Consider the following 21,307-nt stretch of genomic DNA (forward strand, 5'->3'; position numbering starts at 1 on the left):
AGAAGAGCTTCCTATTTGGGGCAGTCAGGCTGGGGTGGCGGTTCTAGCGAGGAAGGGGACTGGGGGAGAATTAGCGTGCCTCAGGCGACACCTGCCGTACCTGGGGGTAAACGCCCCACACAGCCACCCCGCGGGCCGCCCCGCCCTCTCGCGCAGGCGCAGTGACTCCGCTCGCTGGCCGGGTCTGGGTTGGGCTTGCAGCCCGAGTGTGGGTTCGCACTGAGCGCGAGCGCTTGGCGATTGCTTCTGTCTGGTGTTTAGGTATGGCGGCCGCGAGGAAGCGGAGAAGCCGCCGGAGCCGGGGTCCGGGCCTCGCTGTGTGCTGACCGCGACCCGGGCCTGCCCTGGGCCGAGTGGGCTATGGGGGAGCCCGACTCTTTGGTCACGGGAGACCGCGCCGGTGGCCGGAGCTGGTGCTTGCGGCGGGTTGGGATGACCGCCGAGTGGCTGCTGCTGGAGGATGGGAGCGAGGTGAGGGCGAGGGAAGGGGGTTGGGGCAAGTAGGGGGAGAGCGGAGGGGAGGCGTCCGGGCGGGCCGGGAAGGGGGAGGAGGAGAGAGGCGTGAGGCTGGGTCACCGGGGTTCTTGTGCGAGCGGTTGGGGGAATCTGAGGGGGCAGGGCATTGGAGGAAGCAGGGACAAAGTGGGAGAAAGGAATAAAGGAGGGCTCGGGGGAAATCTGGAGGGCCACAGGGAGCGGAGTGGCGACAGAGGCCTGGTCCGAGGATACTGGGACGAGAAGCTGGCCCCGTTGACAGAGGCCTGGGCCCAGGGGGCGAGCTAGGGCGGGAGTCGTGGTTGCGGACAGAGCCAGGTGGAGGGGGCATAGTGAGAGTGAACGCAGAGAGGGTGAGAAGACGCTGGGGTGAGGGGCAGGGAGGGACTGAGACAGCCCCTGTTTGGGTCACTCGGAGCCCTGCAGTACCCAGTCCGGGGCCGGGGAACCGTGGGGCGGAGCTGCCGCAACTTCCACCCCGAGTCGCCAACAGCCAAGGATCGGAGCCTGGCCAGGAAGGGCTACCGCGAGCGTGAACTTTATCGAGTTTTATTTTGAAAACGATTGCGAGTTTTGGGTTATATCCTCCAAAATACTCAAACTTTAATGTAACGGTCTTTTTCTCCTTTTTAACTCTTGGAGAAAGCTTGGCGCTTTGGGATGGATCACCTTTATGCCGTGACACGTACCGAGTGGTACCCTGAGGTGGGCCGGGAGTGGGAATTCAGACATTTTTAAAGAATTCTCCTTTCCAGAGCTTGCTTATAATGTTTGCTAATGCGGTCATAAAAGCAAAACAAAACAAAAAAGAAAAGATGAGAGGAGGTGAAGGAAGAGAGGGGAGGGAGGAATTAGATTGCAATCCGGTTAGGACGGAGAGCTGGGTCAGGGACCAGCTTGTGGTAACCAGGAACCGTTTGGGTTTGGGAAATAATTTGTAAAACAGGTTCATTTTGTAGTAAAACTAGGTGGCTGATCATTATGTTCTAAATTAAAGATTTTTGATTATTATGTATGCTTGATTAGATTTCCCTATAAGTCATATAGTCTCAATTCAGTCTCCCATGTATTTATTGAGTACTTATTTTTATGCTGTTTGGTGTACTATGAGAGGGACAAATCTTAACAACCTCTGTACTCAAAGTATTTGTAGCTTGAGTGGGGAAGGATTTATACAGTGAAGCAATCTGAGAACATCCGTGCAGGCTGTATGATCAAGTGCTTATATATGGATTATTTAATACTATTCTAGAGGAGTGGCTCCTCAAGTCAGAAGAGGGATTCAGGTCCAGTCTTAAAGTGACTACATTAGAGGGTTATTTCAGGAACACCAGGAAGAAAGACACTTCTGCCCCAAAACATCCCATCCACCCAAGTATCAGTACCTTGAATTCCACACTAGACATTCATTCACTTCCCTGTATGGCTTTTTCCAAACCATATACCTTTGGGAAGTTTAACAAATTAATAATTATAAATTAATAATAACTGACATTATTTTGTATAGGGTTTGGGCTTTCACATGTATTAATTAATCTTATCACTACTTATGCACTATACTCTGACACACAACCCTTTGAGGTGCGTAGTGGTCAAGTGTTTACTCATTTTTTCAGATTCAGTTGCAATGGTTTAATTTATTACTTCTCCTGAATACCTTGGTAGCACTGAATATCTTAGGAGTGGCATGGGCAGAAAGATTAAAGCACCTGAACCAAGGGCGAGAGGACTATTAAAACTCTCCTAGACATATTTTAAACTATGGGTTAGTTTTGTGTGGTGCCTCTTCTTTGGAGAGAGACCTATGCAAATCTAAGTGAATGTTGAAGACTTAGTGGGAATGACTGTGGCTTGCCTAGGGGGCCTATGCAGAACAGAGGCCGGCCTATCCTGGCTGTCTGCAAGACTGGGTCTTAGGAAGTAGTTGGAGCATAGCCTGCAGTGTGTATGAAGAAAGACTTGAATCAAAGCCAAGAGATGAGGTCTTATTTTAATGGTCCCCAAATCATAGCATAGGCTGCTATGCACAAAGTTTTAGGAGGTATGCTGACATCATTTAATTATAATAGCAGTGTAAGGTCCATTCCCTACCTTTCCAGTTTCCCTTGGTCTCAGATTTCACAGATAACAAATAAAATACAGATGTACTGCAAATTAGCTAGCTTCTGGGCTCTGTGAGTATCTAGACCTTAAAGAAAAACTATAAAAAAACTATAGCATCTTCCTAAAAGGCAAGGATGGTTCTAGAGTATTTGCTAGTCATCTGGGAAACAGTAGGAATCATAATACCCAGGAGGGAAAGGGATAACATTGGTGAGGGTAGACAAGGACAAGATGATCTTCTAAACCAATTATGTCAGTAAGCTCAAAGGCTTGCAAAGCTGTTGTAAATGGAGACAACCTCCAACATATGGATCCCGGAAACGTTTGATGGCACTCAGTTTGCATGGGAAATTTAGTTTTGTGTTATGAACAGTGCTGAAATTTTCAGATAAGCTCACTGAAGACAATTCAACCTTGGTGTTGGTAAAAAGTCAATATTGCCAAGGTAATTTCTAGGGCCAGATAGTGCAGACAAGTATGAGAAAGGATGATTCCTTCTTTTTCTGTGAAAAAAGCCTGTAGGAAGCAATTTTAAAACAAGGTAGAGTTTCTTTAACATTATTCTACCTTTTCTGTACCACTTTCCCCAGGTTATCCACAATAGTGATCTGGCTGTCTCCCCTCAAGTATTAAAATGGAATATGGATTGGATGAACCATGAAAACATTGTGCCAGTGAAATAAGCCAGACACAAAGGGACAAATATTCTATTATTCTGCTTATGTGAAATATCTAGAATAGGCAAATTCATAGAGACAGAAAGGTCAGAGGTATTGAGGGGGCGGGGAAAGGGTTGAATGGGGAGTTATTGCTTAATAGGTGTAGGGTTTCCTTTTGGGGTAATGAAAAAGTTTTGGAAATAGATAGTGGTGAAGATTGTACAACATTAAATCAATGCTCTGAATTGTATGCTTAAAAATGGTTAAAATGGCAAACTTTGTGTTACATACAGTTTATTACAATAAAATAAAAAAAGGGAGGGGGCATATGGAATACTTCCTCTCACTAAACGGAAATTCTCACTTAATATGGATGACAGGTAAATTCTTAAACATTGCGGGAGTATTGCATTTTTTTTTCTAAAGTTGTTAGTGGTTTTATTTATTTATTTTTTGAGTATTGCATTTTTTAAAGATACACATATTAACTCAGAGAATTTCAATAATGAATGGAATTTCTGACATCTGTCAAAGAATTGAAAAACTTTAGACTCGGTATTGTTGGAGGTTGTCACCACATTTTAAAGGGGGGACAAGTCAGATTGTAAGAACTCTTAGCTGCTGCTTCTTTATATTTGTTGGTGGTAATAACCTAGTTTCCAACTTCTGGCCTAAAAAATGCCCATCCTAGAATCTGAGAGCGCTCATAAATGAGATCTCTTTATTCTTCCACTCATTGACAAATATTTACCGACCCATCTAAACTGCTGTGTAAACCTTCATGAAAAACAATAAAATATTATTTAAGAAATAAAAAGGATTATCCCAGGGCAGTGGTTTCAGGGGTTCATCCAGCCTCACTGGCTCCAGAAAGTCTGGATTCCATGAGAATTTGGGGTTCTGTTCTGCATCTTCCCTCCTTTGACCAGAATTCTACAGAATCCTTGATCAAGGCATTCAGTAGTAGTGGCCAGGCACTGCCTGGTTCTTCTGGTCTCCTAGGAAAGGAAGCAGATGTTCATAATCTTTGAACCTTAAAAAGTACCCGCTGAAATCTTAAAACCACCAATAGTTTAGCTTAACCAGTAATGAATGTCAGCCTTGAGCGTTATGCTCTTTTAAGAACTATCTCTATGGGATCAAACTGACAACAGCAACTCAAAAGATTACACAGGAAACTTAGGGGGCAGTGAGTTTACGTTAATGGAGGAAGAACAATTTGGAAAAGGAAGGTGAGAATGGTTGCAACTTGAAGAAAGTAATCAGTATCACTGAATTGTACGCGTAGAAATTATTGAATTGGTATACATTCTGTTGGGTGTATTCTCAACAACATATAAAATAAATTTTTAAAAAATCAGAGATACAGAGACTAATGTTCATTGGTGGTTACTAGGCGGGGGTAGGGGGAGTATTCCCTAGGTAGTAGTCACTTTTTGTTTATGGTGACGAGAAAGGTGCCACTGATAGGTGAAGTTTGCACAGCTTGACTGATTGATGCCAATAAGCTCTACACAAGAAAAAAGGATGAATTGGCAAATACTGGTTTATATATAATTTTGCAACAATAACGAACCAAAAAGGGAGAGGGGCTACCGAACTGATACAAATTAGAAATAACCAGTCATCTCACAGGATTAGCTCTCTTGATTTGAAGGCTTAGGGTCACGGTCTTGTGGGATAATCCAGTCAATTAGCATAATATAGTTCTTAAACTTTATGTTTTACCTCCCAGAATGGTGAGTAGCATCTGGGGTCTTAAAAGCAATGAGCGGCCATTTAAGATACAGCTATTGGTCTCTAGTCATCTGACAAAAGAGAAAGAAGGAAACCCAAGAATCAGAGAAGGAATCAGACTACTGGACTAATTTATCTCCATGAACTACTGCCTCCTCTACCCCAAGACCAGAAGAACTAGATGGTACCCAGCTGCCTCTATTAAAAGTTCTGATCAGGGATACAATAGATGGATCCTGATAGAAAGGGAGAAAAATGTGAAACAGAACTTTACATTCTTGAAGAATCCAGACTTACTAGACCTATTGAGGTTGGAGGAGTCCCCAACACTATTGCCCTGAGTTACTCTTCACACTTGGAATCAAAACTATCCTTTGAAGTTACCTTTAAGCTAAATAACGGTTTAGTTCAAAAAGTAAAGATTGTTACCCTTGAGTATTACATTCTTATAATAAATTATCTATATAAGACCAAGTAGACAATAGCTATTCTAAAGCATAGATGAGAATGTTGGGGGCACAGAGTTTACGTTAAAGGGAATGAAACAACTAGAAGAGAAATAAGGGGAATGTAGATACAATGTGAAGAATGTAACCAATGTCACTAATCACTGTCTAGAAACTTGAACAGGAACCGGTTTTGCTGTGTATGTTTTCACCAGAAATAAAAATAGTAATTAAAAAAATTGGAGAAACTATCTTATATAGTGGCTGTAGTTCTTGGTAGCATTTAAGACTAGTTGATAGAGTGTGTAGAAGGAATTCCTCCATCTCGTGGGTAGCTGAAGCAGATCACTCAGATGACCTTTAAGGGTTCTACCAGTCCTGAGACTCCATAATTAACTCCTTTCAAGCAGTCTCTTCTTGTCACAACTTCTTCCCTTGTTCTGCTTCTGAATCCCCATTTTCTAAAAGGTTTGTGTTGGTGTCTCCAAGGCAGTTGAAGGAAGAGATTGCAGATGAGCTGTTTCGGTTCCATGGGAGTCAGATTTCTTTGGCTGACCAGATTGTAAAGGACCTCCTTGTTAGCACAGTGGGTGATTGTGCCTCTTCCATTATTATTGTCTTCCTAGGTGACTATAGGGCGAGGATTTGGTGTCACATACCAGCTGGTATCAAAAAGCTGCCCTCTGATGATTTCCCGAAACCACTGTGTTTTGAAGCAGAATGCCGAAGGCCAGTGGACAATTATGGACAACAAGGTACAGGAATTCACAAAAGCCTGATGACTTTCATTGAATTTTTATTTATCTTTAAATTACTTTTTATTTGCATACGTAATAAATACGTGGTACAAAATTCAGAAGATCAAAGCTTTGTCTTTTTCTCCCCTAGTTACCTACATCTTCAGTGGCAATTGCTTCTGTATACTGCCAGAGATTAAATTATGCCTAAATAATTTGTAATGACTTTTAAATTGGAGTTATTTTGAAGGAAACACCTGAATTGGGGCAGTGGGTCCCGTTCCAGAAACTAGACTAAGTTACTGGGGGAATTAACTTCCTGTAAATGGAAACTCCAAAGTCCCCGGGAATCTGCCAAAGTTTGTTTTTCATGTAAAAACTTATACACACGTTGCCATGTGACCCTAGTTGCTCTCCCTGCAATGTGACAGCACACTCCTTCTGTCCACCCTGTATTTCCTGTGTCCATTCAACCAGCTCCTGTCCCCCTCTGCCTTCTCATTTTGCCTCCAGACAGGAGCTGCCCACGTAGCCTCATGTGTCTACTTGAGCTAAGAAGCACACTCCTCACCAGTATCATTTTATACCTTATAGTCCAGTCTAATCTTTGTCTGAAGAGTAAGCTTTGAGAATGATTTTAGTTTTGGGATACCAGGGGCCATGACCTCTGGGCTCCCACTAGTCTCAGTCAGGACATTAAGTCTGGTCTTTTTACTAGAATTTGAGGTCTGCATCCCACTTTTCTCCTGCTCCATCAGGGATTCTCTGTTGTGTTCCCTGTCAGGGCAGTCATCAGTAGTAGCCAGGCACCATCTAGTTCTTCCGGTCTCAGGCTGATGGAGTCTCTGGTTTATATGACCCTTTCTGTCTCTCGGGCTCATATTTTCCTTGTGTCTTTGGTGTTCTTCATTCTCCTTTGCTTCAGGTGGGTTGAGAACAATTGATGCATCTTAGATGGCTGCTTGCTAACGTTTTTAAGACCCCAGAGGCCACTCACCAAAGTTAAATGCAGAACAATTTTATTTTTATTTTTATTGTGCTTTAAATGAAAGTTTACAAATCAACTCAGACTCTCACACAAATACTTATATACACCTTCCTACATACTCCCAGTTGCTCTCCCCATAATGACACAGTCTGCTCCCTCTCTCCACGTCTGTTTTGCTAGCTTCTAACCCCCTCTACGCTCTCATCTCCCCTCTGGGCAGGAGATGCCAACATAGTCTCAAGTATCCACCTGACCCAAGAAGCTCACTCCTCACCTACATCCCTTTCCATCCCATTGTCCAGTCCAATCTCTGTCTGAAGAGTTGGCTTTGGGAATGGTTCCTGTCCTGGGCCAGCAGAAGGTCTGGGGGCCGTGACCACCAGGGTCCTTCTAGTCTCAGTCAGACCATTAAGTCTGCTCTTTTTATGGGAATTTGGGGTCTGCATCCCACTGCTCTGCTGCTTCCTCAGGGGTCCTCTGTTGTGTTTCCTGTCAGGGCAGTTATCAGTTATAGCTGGGCACCGACTAGTTTTTCTGGTCTCAGGCTGATGTAGTCTCTGGTTTATGTGGCCCTTTCTGTCTCTTGGGTTCGTAATTACCTTGTGTCCTTGGTGTTCTTCATTCTCTCTTGATCCAGGTGGGTTGAGACCAATTGATGCATCTTAGATGGCTGCTTGCTAGCGTTCAAGACTCCAGACGCCACTCTTCAAAGTGGGATGCAGAATGTTTTCTTAATAGATTTTATTATGTCAATTGACTTAGATGTCCCCTGAAACCATGGTCCCCAAATCCATGCCCCTACTACGCTGGCCTTCGAAGCATTCAGTTTATTCAGGAAACTTCTTTGATTTTTGTTTAATCCAATTGTGCTGACCTCTCCTGTATTGTGTGTTGTTTTTCCCGTCACCTAAAGCAGTTCTTTTCTACTGTCTAGTTAGTGAATACCCCTCTTCCACCCTCCCTCCCCTCTCTCGTAACCATCAAAGAATATTTTCTTCTCTGTTTAAACTATTTCTCAAGTTCTTATAATAGTGGTCTTATACAATATTTGTCCTTTTGCAACTGACTAATTTTACTCAGCATAATGCCTTCCAGATTCCTCCATGTTATGAAATGTTTCACAGATTCCTCACTGTTCTTTATCGATGCGTACTATTCCATTGTGTGAATATACCATAATTTATTTATCCATTCATCCGTTGATGGGCACCTTGGTTGCTTCCATCTTTTTGCTGTTGTAAACAGTGCTGCAGTGAACATGGGTGTGCATATATCTGTTTGTGTAAATGCTCTTATTTCTCTAGGGTATATTCCAAGGAATGGGATTGCTGGATAGTATGGTAGTTCTATTTCTAGCTCTTTAAGAAGGCACCAGATCGATTTCCAAAATGGTTGTACCATCTTACATTCCCACCAGCAGTGTATAAGTCTTCCAGTCTCTCCACAACATCTCCAGCATTTATTATTTTGTGTTTTTTGGATTAATGCCAGCCTTGTTGGAGTGAGATGAAATCTCATTGTAGTTTTGATTTGCATTTCTCTAATGGCTAATGATCGTGAACATTTCCTCATGTATCTGTTAGTTACCTGAATGTCTTCTTTAGTGAAGTGTCTGTTCATATCTTTTGCCCATTTTTTTAATTGGGTTATTTGTCTTTTTACAGTTGAGTTTTTGCAGTATCAAGTAGATTTTAGAGATCAGGTGCTGATCAGAAATGTCATTGCTAAAAACTTTTTCCCAGTCTGTAGGTAGTCTTTTTACTCTTTTGATGAAGTCTTTGGATGAGCGTAGGTGTTTGATTTTTAGGAGCTCGCAGTTGTCTAGTTTATCTTCTGCATTGTTAATAATGTTTTGTATACTCTTTATGCCATGTATTAGGGCTCCTAACATTGTCCCTATTTTTTCTTCCATGATCTTTATTGTTTTAGATTTCATATTTAAGTCTTTGATCCATTTCGAGCATGTTTTTGTGGATGGAGTGAGGTATGGGTCTTGTTTCATTTTTTTGCAGGTGGATATCCAGTACCATTTGTTAAAAAGACTGTCTTTTCCCCATTTAACTGCTTTGGGGCCTTTGTCAAATATCAGCTGCTCATATGTGGATGGATTTATGTCTGGAATCTCAATTCTGTTCCATTGGTCTATGTATCTGTTGTAGTACCAGTACCAGGCTGTTTTGACTACTGTGGTGGTATAATAGGTTTTAAATTCAGGTAGAGTGAGGTCTCCCACTTTGTTTTCCTTTTTTCAGTAATGCTTTACTTACCCCGGCCTCTTTCCCTTCCATATGAAGTTGGTGATTTGTTTCTCCAATTTAGAACATTTTCTTAATACACTTTGTTATGCCATTTGACCTAGATGTCCCCTGAAACCATGGTCCCCAGACCTCTGCCCCTGCTACTCTGTCCCTTGAAGGGTTTAGTTGTATTCAGGAAACTTTTTAGCTTTTGGATTAGTCCAGTTGCGCTGACTTCCCCTGCATTGTGTATTGTCCTTCCCTTCACCTAAAATAATTCTTGTCTACTGTCTAATTAGTGAATACCCCTTCTCCCCCTCCTCACCCTCATAACCATCAAAGAATGTTTTCTTCTGTGTTTAAGCCTTGTCTTGAGTTCTTAAAATAGTGGTCTCATACAGTATTTGTCCTTTTGCGACTGACTGATTTCACTTACCCACTGAAGTTTCCGGAGTACATCTGTGGCCCAGGGGGTACCAGGGGTAGGGAAAGCTGAACTTACTGCACTTAGCTCCCTCTCCTTCCCACTTCTTTCAATCAGAACAACCCCCCTTTTTTAAAACTTGTTTGTCTTAGTCATCTAGTGCTGCTGTAACAGAAAAAACACAAGTAGAAGGCTTTAACAAAGAGAAGTGTATTCTCTTACAGTCTAGTAAGCTACAAGTCGAAATTTAGGGTGTCAGCGCCAGTTCCAGGGGAAGGCTTTCTCTCTCATGGCATTAAAGGAAGGTCCTTGTCATCAGTCTTCCCCTGGACTAGTAGCGTCTCCGTGTGGGGACTGCGGGTCCAACAGACATGTTGTGGTCCTAGCGCTGGTTTCATGATGGTATGAGTTCCCCACGTCTCTCTGCTCCTTTCTGTCTTTTATATCTCAAAGAAGATTAGCTTAAGACACAATCTAATCTTGTAGACCATATCAACATAACTGCCGCTAATCCATTTCCTTAACATCACAGTGATAGGATTTACAACACGTAGGAAGATCACATCAGATGACAAAATGGTGGACAGTCACACAATACTGGGAGTCATGGCCTAGCCAAATTCATGCATATTTTGGGGGGATGCAGTTCAATCCATAATACAGTTTTATCATATATTGGTGTTCTAAGGAAAATTTTCTTTGAATAAAGGGTTTTCATCTTTAAACAAATTTGAAAACCACTAGTCTATTATAAATATACTAAGGGAGGTGAGGAAGGTGAGGAAACCCTGGAGGCGTAGTGATTAAGTGCTACAGCTGCTAACCAAACGGTCGGCAGTTCAAATCCACCAGGTGCTCCTTGGAAACTCTATGGGGCAGTTCTACTCTGTCCAGTAGGGTTGCAATGAGTTGAAATCAACTCAACGGCAATGGAGTTTGGTTGGTTTAAGGGAGGTGAAATAGCGTATAGTCCAGCAATTAGGAAGTACCTAAAGGGTAGGTATATAAGCCCTAGGGAATACAATGAAAATATAGAGTATGTTTTAAGAGAAATTCTAATGTAAACAGTTAAGGATTAGGAAACACGAAATGTCTTCAGACACCATTTTACACTGTTACACTGCTCTGGTTGGGAGGATTTTAATGGTACCTGTTAGAAGGGAGCGTTGCCTAGCAGCCTCATTTTGCATGCATAAAGTACATACCCGTCTGCGCTAGGATTAAGTTGAGTTGGCACTGTGTTGAAGGAGAGGGTGTAAATGCTAAGTAAATTGGTTCAGTACTTTTAGCGAGGCACTATGAGCAGAATAGAAATTGGCACTGAAAAGGAGACCTTAGAGATTAGTTTTACCACCTCTGTGGACAGATGAATCTGAGGCCAGGAGAGATAAATTGACTTGCCCAGGTCTGTCTACATAACTGACTGGTGAGTCAGTGAATGAACAGGACTCAAAGAACAGGTAGGTCTCTCTACTATGCCTTGTTGTCAAATACCAGTAAAAGACACAAGCAATTTGCTATGCTGGGTGGATGAATGAATGAATGAATGAATATTCTGTATATTTAAGATATAGCTGTAAGATTTTTGTTGTTACAAAAATAATATATAACACAACATTTGCCAATTCAATAGCTGCAAGGTTTTAAAGCCTCTGCAATAGCTTATATTAAAACACCTTAGGAAAAAATGTTTTCACAGTTGGTAATCTGAGAAATAGGGTTTTATGGCATTAAAGAGGTGAGTTCTCTGCTGCTTCTTCCCTTGATTATGTGCAGTATGGCTGTGCTCCATTTCTGGGTTTAGCAGATTTTGAGAGATTGGGAAGCCACCAGCTGACTGATTTCTTTGTTCCTTGACTGTCAGCCACAGGGGCACAGAGGCAGCCTCTCCCAACTAAGATCACAACAGCGCTTTCTGGAGTTACTTCCCAGTGTTTGCCTTGTACTTTTTCTTCTAGGGCTTATGTGACTCCTTCTCGGGTCACAGTCAGATAATGCAGAGGAGAGATAGGTTCCTGGTTCCTCCACATCTTTTCTATACAATTTATTAAGCCTCTTAGCTTTGATTCAGTTTGTGAGGTAACAGATTTTTGAGAGAAGCTATTACTGGAGTGTTTTGATGGTACAACTGTTCTTACAGGTACAAGCCTATCCCTTTTTTTACTCAACAGATATTCCCTTCCTTTCTGTCTGCTTCTTCCTGGCTTAGTGCCTTGGCTGCCCTCTTCTGTTCATTAGGGACTTGAGTTTCAGCCACAGGATATTATTGTTATGGTCATGTTTGAAGTCACTTGCCAAGTCTGTTTCAAGAGGTAGATATTTCTGATAATTCCAAAATTCGTATCTATGTTCTATCTTTATAAAATGGTTTCTTATCTGCTGGAATGGCCAGAAAATGAGAGCTTAAGTATAGATAATTGCAACAAATGACCTGCACACTGATGTATTGTTGTTAGATGACAGAGATGGTAGACAAGATCAGTGGGTAAAGTAGTAACTGTTCACTGGGAAAAATATAATCCATATAGAAAAAGAATAAATTGGATCCCTGCCTCACACTGTAAGTAAAAATCAACTCCAGGCATTTTAAGAACATAAATGTAAAAAAAAATTTTTTTAAACTTTTCATTTTTAAATAGAAAATGTAAATGAACACAATAGAAGATCCCAGATAGAATGGGAGAAAATGTGGAACAAAATTCAAATTCCTAAAAAAGACCAGATTTATTGGACTGACAGTGACCAGAGGAACCCCTGAGACTATTGCCCTAAGATAGCGTATTAACTTGGAATTGAAGCTACTCCCAGAGGTCTCCTTTCAGCCAAATAATAGATTGGTCTATAAAATAAACAGTACCACCCATGAGGGAATGTGCTCCCATAAGCAATCAGCTATTTGAGACCACATGGTCAACATTTACCTAGAAGGAAAGATGAGAGGGCAAGGAGGGACAGGGAAGCTAAATAAATGGAAACGGAACAAACAGAATAGAAATAAAGAGAACCCTAACACGTTGTAAACATTATAACCAATGTCATGGAATGATTTGTTCAAAAATTGTTAAATGGAAACCTAATTTGCTGTGTAACTTTCACCTAAAACACAATAAAATATTTGAAAAAAATTGCAACAAATGCAGTTTTGGTTTAAAATTGGCTTAAAAAAACAAACAATAACTTTGGTGACAACCCAAATGTCCATCAACAGATGAATGGATAAACACCAGCTCTGTACATACAATGAACTATTATTCAGCCGTAAAAAGGAGTGCAATTCTGATCCACCCTGTGACCTGGAACCTTGAAAACATTATGTGGAGTGAAATAAGCCAGTCACAAGAGGACAAATATTGTGCGATTCCGCTTATATGAGATATCTAGAATAGACAGAAAGTAGATTAGAGGTTACTGGGGGCTGGGGGGAGAGGAGAAGGGGAAGTTATTATTTAATGGTGCAGGGTTTCTGTTTGGGGTGATGAAAAACTTGAGGAAATAGTGGTGAAGGTTACACAACATTGTGAATCTAATTAATGCTATTGAATTGTATACTTAGAAATGATTAAAATGGCAAATTTTATGTTATATATGTTTTACCACAATAAAGTAAAAACACTTTTTAAACTTTGTAAGAGACAGTTAACTCTGCACACAAAATATGAGGATGGTTTAGTATTACAGATTTCTGTTAATTGAGAAGCTCTTCAGATGGTCCATTCTTTGTATTGATATCCAGCTCTTTTAGAAAAGTGGTTGTTTCAAAGAAGTCACAATCTGAAATTCTTTGGTGGGTTTGCTTGTTCACCTGCTTCCTGGGGGTTCCTACCTTTGTCTTTCTGTGTATTTGAAGTCTCTGGTGAGTGTACTCTATGTGAACAAACCTTCTTACTTGGGACCGTTCAGCTTCTGGTCTCCTAGCAGTTTGAGTATTGGTTCTCAACCCTGTTTCAGTGCAGTGGATCACTTTTGTGTGGCCTTTCTCAACACGGTCTTGTAACTCCCACCCAAGTACAGATAAGGTAATTGTGGCCCACCAAATGGATTGGTCAGTTTTGCCATTCCACTAGGCTTAAAATGAGCCATCCCAGAAGCAGGACGGAGAGGAACTCACCACTACAAGGGAAGAAGAGTCAAGAGCAGAGCGCGTCCTTCACCTCAGGGATCGCTGTGCTGAGAAGCTCCTGAACCAGGAGACTGAGAGAGAGAGCTGTAACACTGAGGATGGCCAGAAGCGGTGGCAGAGAAATGGTGGCAGGAGAACGCTTGGTGGAGCTAGGTTTGCTGACCCATGGAGCTAGAGCTGAGGCCTACTGGCAGAGTGGAGTGCCTCTGAGCACTTACCAGCAGAGCTGAAAGAGCTTTGCATCTCCTGCCCTGAATAGGGCTGAGGTGGGGGGCCAGAGAGTGGCATGCCTGTTGACACAGCTGATAAGAAGCTGTCCTGATGGAAGAACTGTATCCTGAACATTTCTGATCCTGAATTGTAACCTGTTACTTCCCTAATAAACCCATAATCGTCAGTATTGTCTGTGAATTCTGTGTGGCCATTGCAGTGAATTATCAAACCCGGCAGAGGAGTAGAGGGTGCCATGGGAGGGATGGTTGGTGTCAGAATTGGTAAAGATGACAGAGAGAGGAGGCATGTGTAATGTCTGCATCATAGCAGTCGGCCTTGGGCTGTTGATCTTGATTCTCCTTCTCACTTGTGATGTTAAAGGAGGTCAGATATCACTGTCATGCCATTTTTACACTTGTTTCCGGTTTTTGCCTCTTATTTGGGATTTTAAAAATACTGAAGGTAGTACATTAAAATTAAGAACTTCCATTCAATCCAGAGACAGCATTAAGAGAGTGAAGGGAAAGCTCAGTGTGGAAGACATTTGCTACACATATAACCAAAAAACGGCTTATACTCTGATATATTCAGAACTCCAAATCACTAAGAAAAAGAGAGTAACCCAGTTTTTAAGATGGGCAAGGGATAGGTACTTCATAAAAGATGATATCCAAGTGTTCAATAACCATAGAAAGTTTCTCAGCCTCATTAGTGATAAGAGAAATGCAAATTAAAACCACAGTGGAGTACTGTTACATGCCCACCAAAACAAAACCAAACCAAACCCCGTGCCGTTGAGTCGATTCTGACTCATAGCGACCCTATAGGACAGAGTAGAACTGCCCCATAGAGTTTGCACCAAGTGCCTGGCAGATTTGAACTGCCGACCCTTTGGTTAGCAGCTGTAGTACTTAACCACTACACCACCAGGGTTTCCCATGCCAGAATGACTGAAATTAAAGGGTGACAGTGCTCAGTATTGGCAAGGACACGGAGCAAGGGGAACTTACTCCTCTGATGGGATTATAAGTGGTGCAACTACTTTGGAAAATTATTTGGCATTATTTATTAAAGATACATACGTATATCTCATGAGAAAGTATTTTCACTCCCAGGAAAGCAACCGAAATGTTCATCAACAGTAGAATGGATAAATAAACTATAATATTCTTACAATGAAACACTGTATTGTAATGAACATGACTAAACTACTGCTGTATCCAACAACATGAATAAATCCCACAAAGGTAATATTAAGTGAAAGAAGCCAGACACAAGAGAGTACATATTACATGATACTGTTTATATAATGTTCAAAAACAGGCAAAATGAATGTGTGATATTAAGCCAGTACAGTAGTCACCTTATTTGGGGGAAGTCGTGGTTGACGGAGGCACAGGGGTTTCTGGGGTGCTGATAATGTGGGGTGTTTTTTGTTTTTTTTCTTTAAACTTAGTAGAAGTTACACTGGGATGTTCACTTAGTGATTATTTATCTAGCTGTACATTTATGATTTGTATACTTTTCTGTTTGCATGTTATCCTTTGGTAAAGAGTTTTCACATAAAGTACCAACTGATAAACACCTGTTAGAATTGCTGAAATAAAACTCACAATACCAAGGGAGGTGAGAACACAGAGCAGTTGAAACTCTGTTACATTGCAGGCAGGAATACAAAATGGTACTATCGCTTTGAAAAACAGTTGAATAGTTTCTTACGAAGTTAAGCATGCGCGTGCCCAGCAATCCCGTATCTAAGTATTTAAAAAAAAAAAAAATTTTTTTTAACCCGTGATAAATGAAAACTTACGTTCACACAGAAACCTATATGTGACTGTTTATAGCGGCTTTGTTCATAATTACCAAAAACTGGAAAAACAAACAAACTGGGGCATGGATAAACAAACTGACATATGCCCACACTCTGGAATAGTAGTCAGCAATAAAAAGTAACTACTGGTAATACAACAGTATGAATGAATCGCAAAGATAATTATGCTAAATGAATGAAAGAAGCCGGGCACAAAAGCGTACATACTGTGTGATTCCATTTGTATTACATTATGGAGAAGGCAAGACTAGGGCAGAGAGCACATCAGTAGTTGCCTGGGAATGGGAAAGGGTTGACTACAAAGGGGCTTTATATCTTGATACAAGCACATAACTGTATGTGTTTGTATATAAACCTGACTTTAAAAATATTGATGATAGGCACTGTCCCAGACCAGTTAACCCAGTCGGGGGGTAGGGGGGTGGGCCCAGGCACTGCTATTTGTTTTCAACCTTCCCAAATAATTTTACTATACAGCCAAAGTTCAGAGCCACAGAGTAGGTAAATCATCTGGAAAACATTGCCCTTTGGCTTTGGCTCCCTGCTTTCTTCAACAACTGTTTAAAAACAACTGGACAGAGACTGGCTATCAGGTGAGCCAAGTAGTGTGTAAGAGGGTGTGAGTTATCCCACTTTTCTCCCATTGTTGGCTAGGAGACTGAGCAGGCTTTTCCCTGCGTGCCACTTTGCTGCGGCTGATTGTTCAAGCTGGTGATTATGAAAACCAGCATTAAGGAAGATTTGAACAGAGCTTGATTTATTGAAACCATTGTGTTTGACAGCATATCCTGGGAAGTACTTGATTGTTCTTACATACCCATGGAATTGGCATCCTTTTTCTGCAACCACCTGGCGAGCAGACTTTACTAAGGGTTATGGTCCAGATTATACCACTAGGTGTCACCGAGGAGTGATGAATGGGTAAATGTGGCAGGATCCAAGGGTAAAATTGTGATGAGAAAATTTTGAGAGCTTATTTTCCAGATGAAAAGGGCTCTGGCGGGAGGATTGTTAATGCAGAGGATCTAGTGGAAGGTTGCAGTGTGTCTTGAAGGTTTACTCCAGCTTCTTAGGGATTCCTTGTTCTCTCTAGCCTTGGGGTTCTTCTGTAACCCTATTTAATCATTTATTTATTTCACCTTATCTTTGAGACTTCCTTAAATTTCTATACCTTGGTATTAGGTGCCCTCCCATGTCACATTACTTTTTCCTTTAATTCTTCTTTAAATAAAAGTTTACAGTTCAAGTTAGTTTCTCATACAGAAATTTATACACATGTTGTTATGCGACCCTAGTTGTTCTCCCTGTCATGTGACAGCACACTTTTCCTTTCTACCCTGTATTTTCCGTGTTCATTCAACCAGCTCCTGTCCCTTTCTGCCTTCTCATCTCGCCTCCCGACAGGAGCTGCCCATTTAGTCTCACGTATCTACTTGAGCTAAGAAGCACTCTCTTCACGAGTATCATTCTATGTCTTATAGTCCTGTCTAATCTTTGAAGAGTTGGCTTCGGGAATGGTTTCAGGTCTGGGCTAACAGGGAGTCTGGGGGCCATGTCTTCCGGGGTCCCTCCAGCCTCAGTCAGACCATTAAGTCTGGTCTTTTTACTAGAATTTGAGTTCTGCACCCCGCTTTTCTCCTGCACTGTCAGGGGCTCTCTGTTGTGTTCCCTGTCAGGGCGGTCATTGGTAGTAGCCAGGCACCATCTAGTTCAGGTCTCAGGCTGATGGAGTCTCTGGTTTATGTGGCCTTCTCTGTCTCTTGGTCTAATATTTTCTTTCTCCTTTGCTCCAGGTGGGTTGGGCTCAGTTAATGTATCTTAGGTGGCTGCTTGCTATCTTTTAAGACCCCAAACACCACTCACCAAAATGGGATGCAGAACATTTTATTAATAACCTTCATTATGCCAGTTGACCTAGGTGTCCCCTGAAACCATGGTCCCCAGACCTCCGCCCCTGCTACTCTGTCCCTCGAAGTATTTGGTTGTATTCAGGAAACTTCTTAGCTTTTGGTTTAGTCCAGTTGTGCCTACTTCCCCTGTATTGTGTATTGTCCTTCCCTTCACTTAAGATAATTCTTGTCTACTCTCTACTGTCTAGTTAGTGAATACCCCTCCCCCTGCCTCCACACCCTCGTAACCATCAAAAAAATGTTTTCTTCTGTGCTTAAACTATTTCTTGAGTTCTTATAATGGTCTCATACAATATTTGTCCTTTTGCGACTGACAAATTTTGCTTAGCCTAATGCCTTGCAGATTCATCCATCCATATTATGAGATGTTTTGCAGATTCATCCATGTTCTATATCGTTTTGTTGTTTTCCATTGTGTGAATATACCATCATTTGTTTATCCATTCATCTCTTGATGGGCACCTAGGTTGTTACCATCCTTTTGCAATTGTGAACAGTGCTGCACTGAACATGGATGTGCATGTATCTATTCGTGTGATGGCTCTTATTTCTCTAGGTTACATTCCAAGGAGTGGGATTGCTGGATCGTATGGTACTTCTATTTCTAGCTTTTTAAGGAAGCACCAATTCGATTTCCAAAGTGATTTTACCATTTTACATTCCCACCAGCAGTGTGTAAGTGTTCCAGTCTCTCCACAACTTCTCCAACATATATTTGTGCTTTTTGGATTAACGCTAGCCTTGGGGTGAGTTAGTATGTCATTGTAGTTTTGATTTGCATTTCTCTAATGGCTAATGAGTGTGAGCATTTCCTCATGTACCCGGTAGCCGACTGAATGTCTTCTTTGGTGAAGTGCCTGTTCGTGTCCTTGGCCCGTTTTTTAATTGGGTTGTCTTTCAGTTGTTGAGGTTTTGCAGTATCTTATAGATTTTAGAGGTTAGATGCTGATCAGATTTGTTGTAGCCAAAACTTCTTCCCAGTCTATAGGTTGTCTTTTTACTCTTTCGTGAAGTCTTTTGATGAGCATAAGTGTTTGATTTTTAGGAGCTCGCAGTTGTCTAATTTATCTTCCAGTGTTTGTGCATTGTTAGTAATGTTTTGTATTCTGTTTATGCCACATATTAGGGCTCCTAGCATTGTCCGTATTTTTTCTTCCATGATCTTTATGGCTTTAAGTTCTATATTTAGGTCTTTGATCCATTTTGAATTAGTTTTTGTGCATGGTGTGACGTATGGGTCTCGTTTCATTTTTTTTGCGATGGATATCTAGTTACGCTAGCACCATTTGTTAAAGAAACTGTCTTTTCCCCAATTAGCGAACTTCAGGCATTTGTCAAATATCAGCTGTTCATAGGTGGATGAATTTACGTGTGGGTTCTCAGTTCTTTTCCATGGTCTATGTATCTGTTGTCGAACCAGTACCAGGCTGTTTTGACTACCATGGTGGTATAGTAGGTTCTAAAATCAGGTAGTGTGAGGCTTCCCATTTTGTTTTTCTTCTTCAGTAATACTTTACTTATCTGGGGCCTCTTACCTTTTCATATGAAGTTGGTGATTTTTTTCTCCATCTCACTAAAAAATGCCATTGGAATTTGGATCAGGATTGCATTGTATCTGTAGATTGCTTTGGGTAGAATAGACATTTTCACGGTGTTGGGTCTTCCTATCCACAAGCAAGTTATGTTTTTCTACTTAACGTGGATCTCTTTTGGTTTCTTGCAGTAGTGTCTTGTAATTTTCTTTGTATAGGTCTTTTATGTTTCTGGTTAGATTTATTCCTAAGTATTTTATCTTCTTGGGGGCTATTGTAAATGGTATTGATTTGGTGATTTCCTCTTTGAAGTTTTCTTTATTGGTATAGAGGAATCCTACTGATTTTTGTATGTTTTTCTTGTATCCTGATATGTTGCTGAAATCTTCTGTTAGTTCCATTAGTTTCCTTGTGGATTCTTTAGGGTTTTCGGTGTATAAGATCATATCATCTACAAATAGAGATACTTTTACGTCTTCCGTACTGTCATGGGTTGATTATGTCCCCCCAAAAATATGTGTATCAGTTTGGCTGGGCCATGATTCCTGGTATTGTATGATTTTCCTATGTGTTGTAAATCCTGCCCCTGTGATGTTAATGAGGGTGGGCGGCAGTTGTGTTAGTGAGGCAGGATTCAATCTACAAGATTGAATTGTGTCTTCAGGCAATCTCTTGAGATATAAAAGACAGAAGCAAACAGAGACGGGGGACCTCGTACTGTAACCGAATGCCACTTGGGTTCTTGTCCTGTCTTATTAGCGATTGAAATAAGACAGACACTGATTGCAACGGAAACAGAAAGTGGCAAGTTTATTGTCTGCACATACAAGGAGCACACGGGTCTAGTGACCACAAGGCCACGTGCTCCCTGACTAACGGGGCCGGGGAGCTTTTTGTTTCCAATGGCGTTAGGGGGTTGAGTTTAGTACCCAGAACTTTCTGCCTTTAGCCCTCCCATACCTATATTTGGGGGGCGGGGGGAGGTCAGTTGAAGGATCTGATTTCAATCTGTGCGTGCTTCAAGGTGTAACTAGGGCTAGTCAGTGGACGGAGCCACTACCTGCTGCAACTTCCTGCTCAAAAGCTTGTGGTTAGCAAGACAAAGAGGGGGGAGGGGGTGCTGATTGGGGTTTTCAATATGGCTGAGCAGCCTGTTTCAGTACTACCAAGAAAGAAGCACTGGGAGCAGAGGGCATCCGTTAGACCTGAGGTTCCTGCGCAGAGAAGCTCCTAGTCCAGTGGAAGATTGACAAGAAAGACCTTCCTCCAGAGCTGACAGAGAGAGCAAGCCTTCCCCTGGAGCTGACACCGTGAATTTGGACTTTTAGCCTACTTTACTGTGAGAAAATAAACTTCTCTTTGTTAGAGCCATCCACTTGTGGTATTTCTGTTACAGCAGCACTAGATAACTAAGACACTTACCAATTTGGATGCTCTTTATTTCTTTTTCTAGCCAAATTGCTCTGGCTAGGACCTCCAGCACAATGTTGAATAAGAGCGATGATAAAGGGCATCCTTGTCTTGTTCTCGTTCTCAAGGGGGATGCTTTCAGACGTTCTCCATTTAGGATGATGTTGGCTGTTGGCATTGTATAAATGCCCTTTATTATGTTGAGGAATTTCCCTTCTATTCCTATTTTGCTGAGAGTTTTTTTTATCATGAGTGCGTGTTGGACTTTGTGAAATGCCTTTTGTGTGTCAGTTGATAAGATCATGTGGTTCTTCTCTTTTGTTTATTTATGTGTTGGATTACATTGATTGTTTTTCTAACGTTGAACTATCTCTGCATACCTGGTATGAATCCCACTTGGTCATGGTGAATTAATTTTTTGATATGCTGTTGAAGTCTGTTGGCTAGAATTTTGTTCAGCATTTT

General features: G+C 41.5%; 1 protein-coding gene across 2 annotated transcripts in view; it reads left to right on the top strand.

Moving 5' to 3' along the window:
- Nucleotides 1-262: 262 nt before the first annotated feature.
- Nucleotides 263-21,307, top strand: part of RNF8 (ring finger protein 8) — a 52,991-nt gene continuing 31,946 nt past the window's right edge. Inside the window, exons 1-2 of one of the 2 annotated variants that reach the window (XR_002785301.2) lie at nt 263-471; nt 6,067-6,195. Coding sequence is in view for 1 of the 2 variants with exons in the window: in XM_064285407.1 (XP_064141477.1) it covers nt 361-471; nt 6,067-6,195 (240 nt within the window). In the remaining variant the exon portion in view is untranslated. The remainder of the gene's footprint in view (nt 472-6,066; nt 6,196-21,307) is intronic. The other variant, XM_064285407.1, reaches the window with a different exon arrangement.

This window comes from Loxodonta africana, chromosome 1 (assembly GCF_030014295.1).
Source record: "Loxodonta africana isolate mLoxAfr1 chromosome 1, mLoxAfr1.hap2, whole genome shotgun sequence".
Taxonomy (NCBI): Eukaryota; Metazoa; Chordata; class Mammalia; order Proboscidea; family Elephantidae; genus Loxodonta; species Loxodonta africana.